The sequence below is a fragment of the Polypterus senegalus genome, chromosome 6, assembly GCF_016835505.1.
Source record: "Polypterus senegalus isolate Bchr_013 chromosome 6, ASM1683550v1, whole genome shotgun sequence".
NCBI lineage: Eukaryota > Metazoa > Chordata > Cladistia > Polypteriformes > Polypteridae > Polypterus > Polypterus senegalus.
In genome coordinates this window covers 184,736,813-184,750,840 of record NC_053159.1, presented here as the reverse complement: position 1 = coordinate 184,750,840, position 14,028 = coordinate 184,736,813, and the positions used below count along the sequence as shown (strand labels likewise).

Here is a 14,028-nt window from a genome sequence, read left to right as displayed (position 1 = left end):
CATTCCAAGTGTCAACTGGATGATAACATGCATACAAGACCGCAAGATCATCACCACCTTCCCTACGCAGAAGGGGGTGGGGGTTGGGGCCGATTTCACCCCACAGTATCTTTAGTCAATCAATAAGAAACATGTGTACCAAGTTTCACGAGAATCGCTCCAGTCGTTCGGACATGATGCTGGAACATACACAGAGAGAGGTTGATTAACTAAACTGACCACACTTTTTTGTTTTATACAGGGCCTTTGCACCCTTAGAACAACGTGGGCTAATAAACTACCGGGCGGATACCGACAGTCATCCTCTCCCAATGGGTCCCCCAACTACACTTTATTTTAATGTGCTAGCGGACACACCATCTGATCGAGCACCACACTTTTGTCTCAAGCTACCCAGCATCCCTGAGTGCGTTTATATGCGCTTGAATAACCCTCATTTAGAGAAACCGGTTTTCTAAAATGCCATGTAAACCCTTATTCCAATTAGAGGAACCGTGTAATTGGTCTCTGATAAACCAGATTAACAGACACAGATTTCTCCTGGAGTAATCCAGTTATTTTGTTATATAAACCCTTAACTGGGTTAAAATTAAAAGATATGTTTGGAATTTTTTTTTTTGCAGAAACAAGAGATAATACAATTTCAGCTGGCAAATGTATTTGAAGCTAATAATAATAATTTCTTGCTCTTACTGGTGCTTTACAACAGAGGCTAATAGGGCATCTCCAAATCTGACTCCTCAGCTTTATGGTACCTCCGACTCCTGTATTTGTAATTAGACTCGTATATTTACTATGTTGATTAAAATCATGCAAGATACATGAAGCAAGGCATTTTATTACTGCCAACATGAACCACAAGTCTGCTTTTTAGCATATAACATGTTAAAGGTTATGTTTTAATGGCTGTGGCGATGCAGTTGTGTTTTTAAAAATTATTTATTACAGAAGTTACAAACATTAAGTAACATTAAACAAAACTTAAATAAGAGGCTATAGAAGAAAAAAAACAGTTTAACTGAATTAATGCATGTCAAATTGAAAATGTTAACACATTATGTTACAACCAGTAATGGCGGATTACACGATAACGTGCAGTGAATACACTTGACCGATAGTTTTCATCCTCTTTCTTTCTCTGTAAGTTTACCATTCATTTGCTCAGAGGTTGATGCGCTCGTTGCTTCCTGAGCAGCTCTTCTTTTCGCCACCCCAGCGACCCGCTTCTTCTCTTCTTTCGTCAGCATGTTTTTGCATTAAAACTGAAAATGCCAGGGTTTGTGTTGCAATTACTTAGTACGTTTTTATTCATTTTTCACTCAAGCTGGCACTTAAGTCTTCAATCTGCCTCAAGAATGATTTAAGATAAGGACAGGAAGAGAAAATGACGGCAAAGGTGGTAGGGATAAGAACAGCGCCCGTACGCATGCGCCACACACCCTGCTGCCGAGAGTCTGATTCTTCAATAAAATAAAATAAAAATAAAGAGAGTAATAAAAATCATCACCACAAAATCGAAATTTCAGGTCAATAGTTCAAACAGTTTGCGAGCTACAGGTGATTTAAAATCCTGGACAGACAAATGGATATTGAAAATAAAAATCTATGTATTAGCATAAAAGTAATTAACAGTTTCTGAAGAATTAGATTTAGCATAAATTAGACATGTCAAACAAATAGTTAAATAAAAGACATTAGTCATAGTGCATTTCTAGTTAAGCCTGAAGCACAATTACCAATATTGGGAAACTTGGAAGGATAGAACAGAAAGAGAATGACGTACAGAAACTACCCTAGGACAAAAAGAAGGGGGGGATAAGAACACCTGCTGTTGGAAGGCCAGAAAGCAAGGAATGATACCAATGATGAAATACAGAGAAATGGTCATGGTAGGCACGTGAGAAGCCAGCTGGAACAGTGAGTCAGGAAAGACAGCAAAGGCATTGTTACAAATGAGGTCAAGATGAATTAGTATATTTATGTATTAGCATAAATAAATATAGAAAAATATATAGGCATTAACCTTAGTGCAGATATTAATGCAAGCCAGGCCTGCCAAGCAAATGGTTAAATAAAAACACATGCCATATATTTTTTTTTAATTTAAGCTTAGCTCTGGCCATTAACATAAATTAGCTTAAAGGCCAAGGAAAGGGACATAATAAGATAGAGAAAGACCAAGAATGGAAGAGGGAACATCTGCCTGCCAAGGCCACCCAAAAATGAGCGAAGCAGAGAAAATAAAGATGAACAATAAACAGTAAAAATACCGGTGGCCAGCTGCAGAAGAAAGTTAGAAGATAAAAATGGTTCCCATGAAAACTTGAGAAAGCAGGAGGGAGTCAGAAGGGAACGGCGAATGAGCCATTTTAAAGCGAGGTCAGAATGATAAGAAATGATTATATAAACTGTGATTTTTGAACTGTTCGGGGTTCAGTCCGATCTGGCTGAATTGGGTTTAGTCCGTGTTATTGTTTTATTGTAATAAAGCTATAAACTCTGTTCGCCTATCCTCCGAATCCTATCAGCATTCATTTCAGGTAAAGTCCTGACAATTTTTCGCCACGACACGGACAGCCACGGTAACGTATTATATAAGAAGATACTCATCCACTGGTTTCGTGTCTCTGCTTGCGAGTGTCAGCAGGTCAGGCCAAGGCTGGGTGCGTCCCTGGTATCGCCACCAAAAAAAAAAAAAAACAAAAAACTAAACCACCGTCTTATCGACAGGGTGAATCTTAGTGGCACTGAACCGCTGCAACATCTCCCTCCTGGACATCCTGCAGTTCCGAGTCTATAATGGGCCATCTAATATGACGAAAGTTCTTTTCACAACAGAAGTGGAAAGTTGGGCCACAAATCTTTACAGAACTATTGCATCCATACTCTCCGGCAGTTGTAAAAACGAGAGGACCGAAGAAGTAGTGATTGACCTTCCATTATTTTACTTGGCAACACAGAGCAGGAAAGCTGTAACAAACGACCTCCTTGCTGCCCCCAGCAGACATTTTTTTAAATGAGTTCTTTCATTAGTGACTCACAAACTGGCAGGCTACAACTGACCCACTGACAGCCTATTAAGTATGACTGATGACGAGTGGACAGATGATTTTTTTTTTTTTCTTAGAATTTCCTCCTACACATTTCAATTTTAGCATCACCTGGGCATTACTGGATATTCCATTTTCCAACAGCATGTTTCACATTCATATAGATCTGACAGGTACTTTTTATGGATATTGAACTTAATCATTTAGGTGAATTAAAACTTTAAGGCGGCATTCACTTTACTGTGTTCTCCTACATGATTTCCACAGCTGCATAGCACAGGTAATCCACGGCAAAACAGTCAACTCAAATCTATTCCATTGCACCCATCAGTGCTGGTTGAAGCCCATTTGAAGCTCTAGGCTGGGCTGATGGACGTTGCCCCTCGTTGTCCATAGTGTGTAGTTGGTACTATTAGATGTCAACAGTCGACACCAATAGGGACGGGAGCGTGCGCCTCTTTAATACCACAAATGGTGCCTTTATGCATATACCACCGGCATTAAGTTGTGTGCGAAGCTTTACTTTTGTTAACCGCACTCAGAAGGTAATGGCACCCACTCGGAATCATCAGAGTTTGACGACCAAGGGATCCCCCTCGGGTTTACTTTCATTATCATCAGAGTGGTCCCATCCATTCCTCCATTGTCCAACCCGCTGAATCCGAACACAGGGTCACGGGGGTCTGCTGGAGCCAATCCCAGCCAACACAGGGCACAAGGCAGGAACCAATCCCGGGCAAGGTGCCAACCCACCGCAGCAGAGTGGTCCCCCTCGGGTTTACTTTCATTTCATTATCATTGGAGTTTGACAACCAAGGGGTCTTCCTCAGGTTTACTTTCATTTCATTATCATTGGAGTTTGACGACTAAGGGGTCCCCCTTAGGTTTACTTTCATTTCATTATCATCAGAGTTCCACTTCGACTCAGACGCCAGCAAGGTGGAGGTGGGGTACTGGTATGGGCTGGTATTATTAAAGATGAGCTAGCTGGACCTTTTCAGGTTGAAGATGGACTCAAATTCAACTCCCAAACCTACTGCCAGTTTTTAAAAAGACACTTTCTTTAAGCAGGGGTACAGGAAAAAGTCAGCATCTTTCAAGAGGACCATGATTTTTATGCAGGACAATACTCCATCACATGCATCAAAGTACTGCACTGCGTGGCTAGCCAGTAAAGGCCTTAAAGATGATAGAATAATGACATGGCCCCCTTCCTCATCTGACCTAACCGTATTGAAAACTTGTGGGCCCTTCTTAAACAGGAGATTTACAGGGAAGGAAAACAGTACACCCCTCTGAACAGTGTCTGGGAGGCTGTGGTTAATGCTGCACAAAAAGTTGATTGGCAACAGATCAAGAAACTAACAGATTCCATAAATGGAAGGCTTATTGCTGTTATTGAAAAGAATGGTGGCTAAGAAATGTTTGTTTGAAAATTGTGTTTGTTTATTATTCTCACTTTACCAGATGAAAATAAACAAGGGAGATCGGGAAAATGTAAGTTTTTGATTTAGTTGCAGAATAATTCTGCACACTAATAGTTGCCTAATAATTCTGCACACACTTGTATTCCCCTGATGAAGTCCACACTCACATTTCCTTTGCATAACATTCAGGTTTATTAACATTCTGGATTGACTGATGGCACTGTATTTGTTTCATATTAAAATGAATCCCAAAAATACAACTTGCCTAATAATTGTGCACACAGTGTAGAAGAACATGACATTTCAGACTAACATGCTATAAAATTAAATAAGGTCTGAGATTGGAAATCATTGGTTTCTATTTAAGCAATTGGGTTGGAACAAAAACCTGCAGCCACTGCAGCCCACCAGGACTGACGTTGCCTAAGGCTGCTTTATACATAAAGCCCCCAAACTTTCAGGAACACTTTTCTCTGGACAGATGAAGCAAGGTTAGAGTTGTTTGGCCACAGTAACAGTAGACATGTTTGTCAGCATTTCAAGAGAAGAACCTCATACCAATTGTGAGGCAGGGTGGTGGAAATGTTCTGATATGGGTTCACTCTGCCACCTCAGGGCCTGGGCAGCTTACAGTCATCGAATCAACTATGAATTCTGCATCATACCAAAGCATGCTTGAGGAGCATGTGAGGCCATCAATCTGAAAGTTGAAACTGAACCATAAACCAACCTTTCAACACAGTAACTGGAACACAACTGCAATCAGCGCTTATCTCTCCATCGTAAAGTGGACAAGGACCTCATGCTGCCCTTTCATCGCAGTCTGTCTTCACTTTCAGCTTTAGTGCCTCGTTTAGCAGTCTGACCAACCAAAATTTGAAAAACGCTCCAGCAGATCCCCAAACATGCAGCAAGAGTGGGGCTGATGTAGACGACCTGGGAGCGTGTGTGTCAGAGGGGAACGTCAAATGGACTGGAAATCATCAAAACGGATGACGGACGCTCATTACATACAAAGCTTAACTTCAGCAAATCAGGGACAATAGTCGCTTTAAAAACCCACACACACAAAAAAAAAAAAACGCTCCATAAATTCCTTTCTTCCCAGTTCAATGTATCTTTCTAATGAGGAAAGAGGTTGAGGTTGGGAGTATGAGCTGATAATGTGTTGCCGTACCCACCACATGACGATCCACCTGGATTGGTAGTCGACTGCAGCGGGTGACACGTCAGCACCACACTGGAACAGAGCAAGCTTATTTTTTTTTTGGTACTCATGTTATAACACCGCCACAAGTAAGAGAAAAAACTTCATTTATTTCATAACAGTAGAGTGTTGTACTGTATTCGCCATAGATTGATACAGGAGAAAGTAGGGTGAAATGGCACCTTTAAATTGGCTAACTAAACAGATTATAAATGCAAGCTTTTGAGGCAGCTAAGGCCCCTTCATCAGGCCTTAGCTGCCTCAAAAGCTTGCATTTGTAATCTATTTAGTTAGCCAATAAAAGATGCCATTTCACCCTACTTTCTCCTATGCACTTATTACATTCATTTATTTACAAAACAAAAATAATATGCAAAATTTGATTTTTAATTTCATTTGAAATATCACTTCTGTCGCAAAGTTTCTAATGTTGTTAAGTATAACATCGAAAGGTCCGAGTGGTGGGGTTATAACACACGAGTACCTTATTTTTGGAGTCTGGTGTGCCAATCCTGCTGCCAACCTCCAAGATTTCCCTGTAATTTGAAGGACCTGGACGCAGGTTAACATCATACCCAGGACGGAGCAATTGCAGGTTAAGGGCCCAACAGAGTAGAGTTACGAGATTCGTGCAGATCCCTAGCCTCAGAGCCACCACTCTGCCCTTAATATATCAGAGATAAAATTCCATAAGTGTGTATCATGTAACCAATTTTGGAAAATTAAGCACTAAAGTAGTTAACAGATAATCTTATTGTTCAAATGATACACATTGGAACCTCAGTTTGCGAGTAACTTGGTTTACGAGTGTTTTGCAAGACAAGCTAAATTTTTTAATAAATTTTGACTTGATAAACGAGCGATGTCTTGCAATACGAGTAGCATGGATACACTTTGTCTGCTGAGCGTCATGTGATCACAACTGAGCTGATGGTTCTCTCTCGCGCCCGTCCGTCCGTCCCCCCCTCTCTCTCTCACCTGTCTGTCTGTCTGTGTGTGTCTGTCTGTCTCGCTCACACGCATGCATATCTCTCTCTCTCTCTCTCTCCTTATCTCTCCCGCTTGCCCGTGTCTCTCTCTCTCTTGAGGGAACCGTGATCCTAACCTCTCTCTCTCTCTCATTTCTCTCATTTCTCCTAGGGTACGAAGTAGAAAATGGCCGACAGTGGGGTAACTCGCGTTGAAATCGTAATTGAGGAACTCCAAGCTCTTGATGAAAAGATTCAGAAACTCCTGTCCCGACGGAAATACCTGAGAAATCTGAAGGCCCGGCTGTTGGATAAACCGTCCTTGCCATCTGGAACCGGCGAAACATCAACCCCGCGTTGTGCCGACCTCACCCCGCGTCGTAGGAGCGCGCGCTGCTGACCTCGGTGGATTTCAGCTATGCAGGCGGGGGTTCAAGGCCAGAGCACCTCCATCGGCACAGGCGAGCATTTTATCTAAGAACCGGTTTGACCCTCTACGCGTCCCCATTTCGCCTTCAGCACCTGGTGATGTATTAGTGGTAGGTGATTCCATCGTTAGAAACCTTAATGTCGCATGCCCTAATGCAAAATCGTTTGTTTCTTGTTTTCCGGTGGCTCGTGTCCGAGATGTAATGAAACGTGCTCCAGCAGTCTACGAGAAACACAAGGAGAGGGCAGTTGGATCAATCGTCTTGCATGCCGGCGTAAACGATATAAGGCACCGACAATCAGAAATCCTGAAGGCTGACTTCGCAGCTCTGATTAGAGACACGAAGGAGAGGACCCCATCGGCAAAGATCTTCGTTTCGGGTCCACTACCTCTCGTCAGACGATCCAACGAGTACTACAGTCGTCTGCTAGGGTTGAACAACTGGCTACAGGGTTTCTGCAAGAAGAAGGATGTCGGTTTCATCAACAATTGGAATCTCTTTTGGAAAGGCGCGTCTCTTCAAGCGTGATGGCCTGCATCCGAACAGTTTCGCGCCGGGTCCTCTCCGAAAACATATCGAAGGTAATTCGTTTTTTGACTATCTATCTCTGCTCTTAACCCCTTCGAAATAATACTGCTGTGCCAGGACATGATGAATGTTTAATAGAGTCTTCCGTTAAAGTTCACACCATTAATACTGTAATAAGCAATCTCAATGCACGTAGAAAACCTAGGAAATACGGCATAAACTCCAATAATCTAATTAAAATCACTATTTTAGAGGAACAATGTATTAAAACTATAAAACAGATCACAGATTAAACAAAAATATACACAGAGCGCTAATAATAATAATTTAGTTCCTATTCCAAATAACAATAACGCACATAGTACTCATCTCTGCACCTCCGAAACATTAAATATGGCACTATTAAATGTCAGAGCTTTAACTAACAAAACGTTTTTTATCAACGATCTTATTAGTGATAAAAAATAGATCTTATTGCACTAAATGAAACATGGCTGAATTCAGATGCGCGTCAGTTTTAATCGAATCTGCCCCCGGATTACAGTTTTACTCATTCAAACCGCCAGGGAAAAGGGGCGGATTGGCTAACATTTACTCGAGCGATTAAAATGTAAAGATGTCAGTTTTGGTAAGTTCAAGTCCTTTGAGTATCTCGCCGTTGTTATTCATGGAGATTCTCAAGTTCTAATACTATCCGTGTATAGACCTCCTAAATATAACGCGTCGTTTTTTGAGGAATTCTCTGACTTAATGTCAATTTTAATTACTAATTATGACACACTCCTAATAGTTGGCGACTTTAATTTTCATATAGATAATCAGTGTGATCTAAAAGTAAAAGAATTTATGAACCTCCTGGATTCTTTTGATTTGAGACAACTCATAAATCAGCCTACACATAAAGCAGGTCATACATTAGACTTAGTGATTACTAAAGGACTGAAAGTTGATATAAAACAGATCATTGATATTGGTCTATCAGACCATTTTCTTCTACTTTTTAATATAGAAATAATGATAAAAAACACTCATGAGAAGCATATTGTTAAAAAACGCTTCTTTGATTCGGCAGCAGCTTTAAAACTTACAAACATTTTAAGCAATCAGTCCGTTTATAGTGCCAGCTATAATAGCGAGGACAATGTAAATAGTAAGGTGGAAAGATTTAATTCTAAAGTGAGAGCTGCTGTTGACATAGTTGCACCTGAAAAGACAGTGAAAAAATCTTCTAGCATTGTTATACCATGGAAGACCCAAAGAGTGTCTGATTTAAAGAGAACATGCCGTAGAGCTGAGCGTCAATGGAGGAAGACTAAACTTACTATCCACCACGAAATATTAAAAGTCAAAATAACAGAATACAATAACACTGTCCGTCTTGAGAGACGCTGCTATTTCTCTAATATTATAAATAACAATGCTAGTAATCCTAGAGTCTTATTTTCAACAATTGATCACCTACTAAACCCAGGTAGCTCAAAGGAATGCCTCCTAAGTGCTTCCAGTGAAACCTGTGAGGCTGTCGCTGTATTTTCAATCAAAAATTAATGATATTAGAAATAACATAGTATATCTCCCCAACACTAAGGATCCCCTAAACCCCAACATCCTGTTATAAACAAATTAAACTCTTTCACTAGGATAGATTTACCTGATTTACAAAAATAATATCTCAATTAAAACCCTCCACCTCGTCCTTGACCCGATACCAACAAGGTTTTTCAAAGAAGTATCAGGCGTGCTAATTGATAATGTTCTTGACATAGTAAATTCGTCACTAGATACTGGGGTCTTCCCAGACTGTCTTAAGACTGCTGTAGTTAAACCCCTACTTAAGAAACATAATCTTGACCCTCAGCTCTTGAAAATTTTAGACCCATCTCTAACCTGCCCTTCTTAAGTAAAGTTCTAGAGAAGGCAGTCATTATGCAGTTAAATGACCACCTAAATAAACATGCTATTCTTGATAAATTTCAGTCAGGTTTTAGAACAAATCACAGCACAGAAACTGCACTCGTTAAAGTAGTAAATGACTTGCGGGTAAATGCAGACAGAGGCCATTTATCTGTTCTCATCCTCTTAGATCTGAGTGCTGCATTTGACACCATTGATCACAACATTCTTAGAAATCGCCTTAGTCAATGGGTGGGCCTCTCTGGCAGTGTCTTAAATTGGTTTGAATCCTACCTGACAGGGAGAAAATATTTTGTTAGTTGTGGGAATTACAACTCAAGACACATGATATCCAATATGGTGTTCCACAAGGCTCTATCCTGGGTCCGCTGTTATTCTCAATCTACATGCTTCCGTTAGGTCAGATTATCTCAGGGCACAACGTGAGCTACCACAGCTATGCTGATGACACACAGCTGTACTTATCAATAGCACCTGATGACCCTGATTCTATTGATTCACTAACACAATGTCTGACTAGTATCTCAGAATGGATGAATAGTAATTTTCTCAAGTTAAATAAAGAGAAAACTGAAATTTTAGTGATCAGCAATAATGGATACAATGAGGCTATTAGAAATAAACTGGATACATTAGGATTAAAAGTCAAGACGGAGGTAAAAAGCTTAGGGGTGATTGTTGACTGTAATCTGAATTTTAAATCACATATTAATCAGATCATTAGGACAGCATTTTTCACTTAAGAAACATAAGTAAAGTTAGACCTCTTATATCACTGAAAGATGCTGAGAAATTAGTTCACGCGTTTGTTTTCAGTCGACTAGATTACTGTAACGCACTCCTCTCAGGACTACCCAAAAACGATATAAATCGTTGCAACTAGTGCAGAATGCAGCTGCTAGAATCCTAACTAGGAAAAGAAAATCAGAACACATTTCTCCAGTTTTGATGTCACTACACTGGTTACCTGTGTCATTCAGAATTGACTTTAAAATTCTGCTTATGGTTTATAAAGCCTTAAATAATCTCCCCCATCTTATATATCGGAATGTCTGACACCTTATATTCCAAATCGTAACCTCAGATCCTCAAATGAGTGTCTCCTTAGAATTCCAAGAACAAAACTTAAAAGAAGTGGTGAGGCGGCCTTCTGCTGTTATGCACCTAAAATCTGGAATAGCCTGCCAATAGGAATTCGCCAGGCTGATACAGTAGAGCACTTTAAAACACTGCTGAAAACACATTACTTTAACATGGCCTTTTTATAACTTCATTTTAATCGTAATTTAACTTAATCCTGATACTCTGTATGTTCAATTCATCATAACAACTATTCATGGTGGCTCTAAAATCGGTACTGACCCCTACTCTCTTTTCTGTTTCTTTTTCCGGTTTCTTTGTGGTGGTGGCCTGCGCCACCTCCACCTACTCAAAGCTTCATGATGCTCCAACAATGATGGACGGATTAAAAGGAAGAAGTCTACGTGACCATCATCATCATCAAGCCCTTCCGTGAGAACCCTAAATCCAAAGAGGACTGTTTCATTTATGTTAGGTAGAATGCCCAGAGGGGACTGGGCGGTCTCATGGTCTGGAATCCCTACAGATTTTATTTTTCTCCAGCCGTCTGGAGTTTTTTTGTTTTTTCTGTCCCCCCTGGCCATTGAACCTTACTCTTATTCGATGTTAATGTTGATTTATTTTTTATAATTATGTCTTTCATTTTTCTATTCTTTAATATGTAAAGCACTTTGAGCTACTGTTTGTATGAAAATGTGCTATATAAATAAATGTTGTTGTTGTTGTTGAGGGCGTCTCCTATTCTCCATCTGAGTCTGTGTGCCTCACTCATATAGTCAACATCCATACGAGCGTATACTGTTTACTACAGCATTGTGAGTGTGTGTGTGTGCTGTGAAACGCGAGTCCCCGTCTTGCACCCCAAAACACGAAGCTGAGTCTCAGTACTTTAACACCACCAGCTTTACTCAGCTTATAACAGCAACAGCGTGGTTATTTATTGTAGCGGGATCTTTATAATGTTCCTTGTATCACCCATCGACGGCAGGCGCTTATAGCATGTCTGTGATCTTTTTGGATGCGCTTATACGGCGAACTGCTACAGCGCTGGGAGACTGCGATTGCTTTGGGACGCTCTTCCGTGTGTCGTCCCGTTGGGTGGAATCCCACAGGAGCTTAGAAACTCACTCACACCAGCCATGATTCTTTTTTAAGGTAAAGTGCAGGTTAATTTGTTTTATGTATTTTTACTTTATATTTTGTATTAATCATTTTTATATGAATAGTTTTGGGTTGTGGAACGAATCATTTGAGTTTCCATTATTTCTTATGGGGAAATTCGCTTTGATATACGAGTGCTTTGGACTGCGAGCACGTTTCCGGAACGTAACGTTAACTACTGTAACTATTTTAGAACGTCTGTGTAAGTTTTAACCTGTCTTGTCTCGGCTTGTTTTATTTCATTTATGTCTGTTAATGGATGTTAAGTGAGAAGGTAAATTTAATATTTGCTTGTGTATGCCTCACTAAATAGAAATCTTGATCTAATGTTTGTTCAAAAACGTCAATGGTTTTAATGGGGTGTACTTACCGTTTTCACATAACTAGATTTTGGCAGTTACAGACTTAATACTAAAGAACAAGCCCTGCCTGAAAATGTCATACATCTAGCTTTACTAATTCAAAAGTTACGACTTTGGGAACACTGATCGTGGTTTTTTTTTTGGTTTTTTTTGTCAACAGTAAAATTAGGGCCACGCCCCCTTTTTAAACCCACACCACTACCCCAAAATCTAGCAAATTAATGAAAATCTTCTTTTTCGGCTGTTCCCTTTAGGGGTCCCCACAGCAGATCAATAAATACGTCATTTCACTTACTCTGTTTTATGGTATCTACTCGATTTGGACAATGCATGAGCCAGATCATTTTTAAGTTAGTGTAAAGTTGAAGTTTTCTGTACAAGAGGTCGTCTTCTTTTTTCAGCTGTTAGGGGTTGCCATAGCGGATTATCTTTGTCCGTATCTTCCTGTCCTCTCCATCTTGTTCTGTTACACCCATCACCTGTATGTCCTCTCTTACCACATCCATAAACCTTCTCTTAGGCCTTCCTCTTTTTCTCTTCCCTTATCCTCCTCCTCCCAATGTACCCAGCATCTCTCCTGTGCACATATCCAAACCAACACAATCTCTCCTCTCTGACTTTGTCTCCCAACCTGAGCAGACCCTCTAATGTCTTCATTTCTAATCCTGTCCATCCTCGTCACACCCAATGCAAATCCTAACATATTTAACTCTGGTACACGCCTAAACATTTGTCACACTCGTTTTTTGGGTACAAAACCATTATTTCCATAAAGTGTGAAGGACATCGGAAATGGTTAGTCGGATTAGCTCTTCGGCTGTGGGTTTGCAGGTCACAACAAAAAGGCAAAGCGCATCGGAGATGGTTAGTCGTGGGGCCCCTGTTGATTTCAGGTGGACTAATCCATCTGTCTTTTTTAACATTCATTGTTTGTGCATTTCGTTTGGCATGGTTTTCTTTTTTTTTTTACCAGAGGTGAACTGTGCCTAGGTCTCCACGCACGCGGGCATCGAGCAGCACGATAACTTGCCGAGTACGGGAAACTTCGTACCTCAGAGCTGCATCTTCCCTTTCTCCGACTTGAAGGAGGCCGGTTCGGGTGCTCCCCTCGGTTTAGCGCTCCACAGCCTAATAATGTTAACCCTTAACGATAACGTGACACAAAAATAAAGCAGCAACGGCTCAAACCATCCGCAAGACACACGGCGACAGAGCGCTCCATTCGTTACCTTTATCGGCTTCGTTCCTTCTGTCAAGCACTTGCCGTGCATCTCCTCCATGGCCAGACACGCCTGCGACGACTTGGCGAACTTGACAAACGCCACCCCTTTATATTCCTTCGTGTGTTTGTCTTTCACTGTTGAAATATTTTGTACTCCTTCGAACTGGGCGAAGGTCTGTCGGATCACCTCTTCGGCTGTGGATTTGCAGGTCACGACAAAAAGCCGACTGTTCGGAGGTTCGTCTGCTCGAAAACTGTTCTCGTCCATACTGGGGAGTAAAAAATTAAACGAAAGAAAAAACAAAAGCGTGCACAAATTAACAGAGGCGGACGAAAGCGAGCAGCTTGTAATTATTTAAGAGGTAATGCACTGATTTGCTGTCCAAATTGTTCCAACCTGCTACTTGATGTTTAGCCAAAAACCACACTGACGAGGTAACAGAGCAACAAGACAACAACTGAGGGACAACTTCGCTGTACCGCCAGAGAGAGAATGACAGCCGGGTGCGCCATCTGCTGGCCTGGAGCCTTTTGCAGGTTACGCACCTAATTTTATTCGTGTTTGAGATATGGGAAGCTTTTTAACGGGATAGACATTAATGTCCATCCCATAGACATACTGTATATCAGGGGTTCCCACACTTTTTCGGCTTGCGAGCTACTTTTAAAATGACCAGG

General features: G+C 40.9%; 1 protein-coding gene across 2 annotated transcripts in view; it reads right to left on the bottom strand.

The window, feature by feature from the left end:
* Positions 1–13,821, bottom strand: part of rbm45 (RNA binding motif protein 45) — a 72,063-nt gene extending 58,242 nt beyond the window's left edge. For both annotated transcript variants that reach the window (XR_005634178.1, XM_039757716.1), the window contains exon 1: positions 13,358–13,821. Coding sequence is in view for 1 of the 2 variants with exons in the window: in XM_039757716.1 (XP_039613650.1) it covers positions 13,358–13,618 (261 nt within the window). In the remaining variant the exon portion in view is untranslated. The remainder of the gene's footprint in view (positions 1–13,357) is intronic.
* Positions 13,822–14,028: the final 207 nt, after the last annotated feature.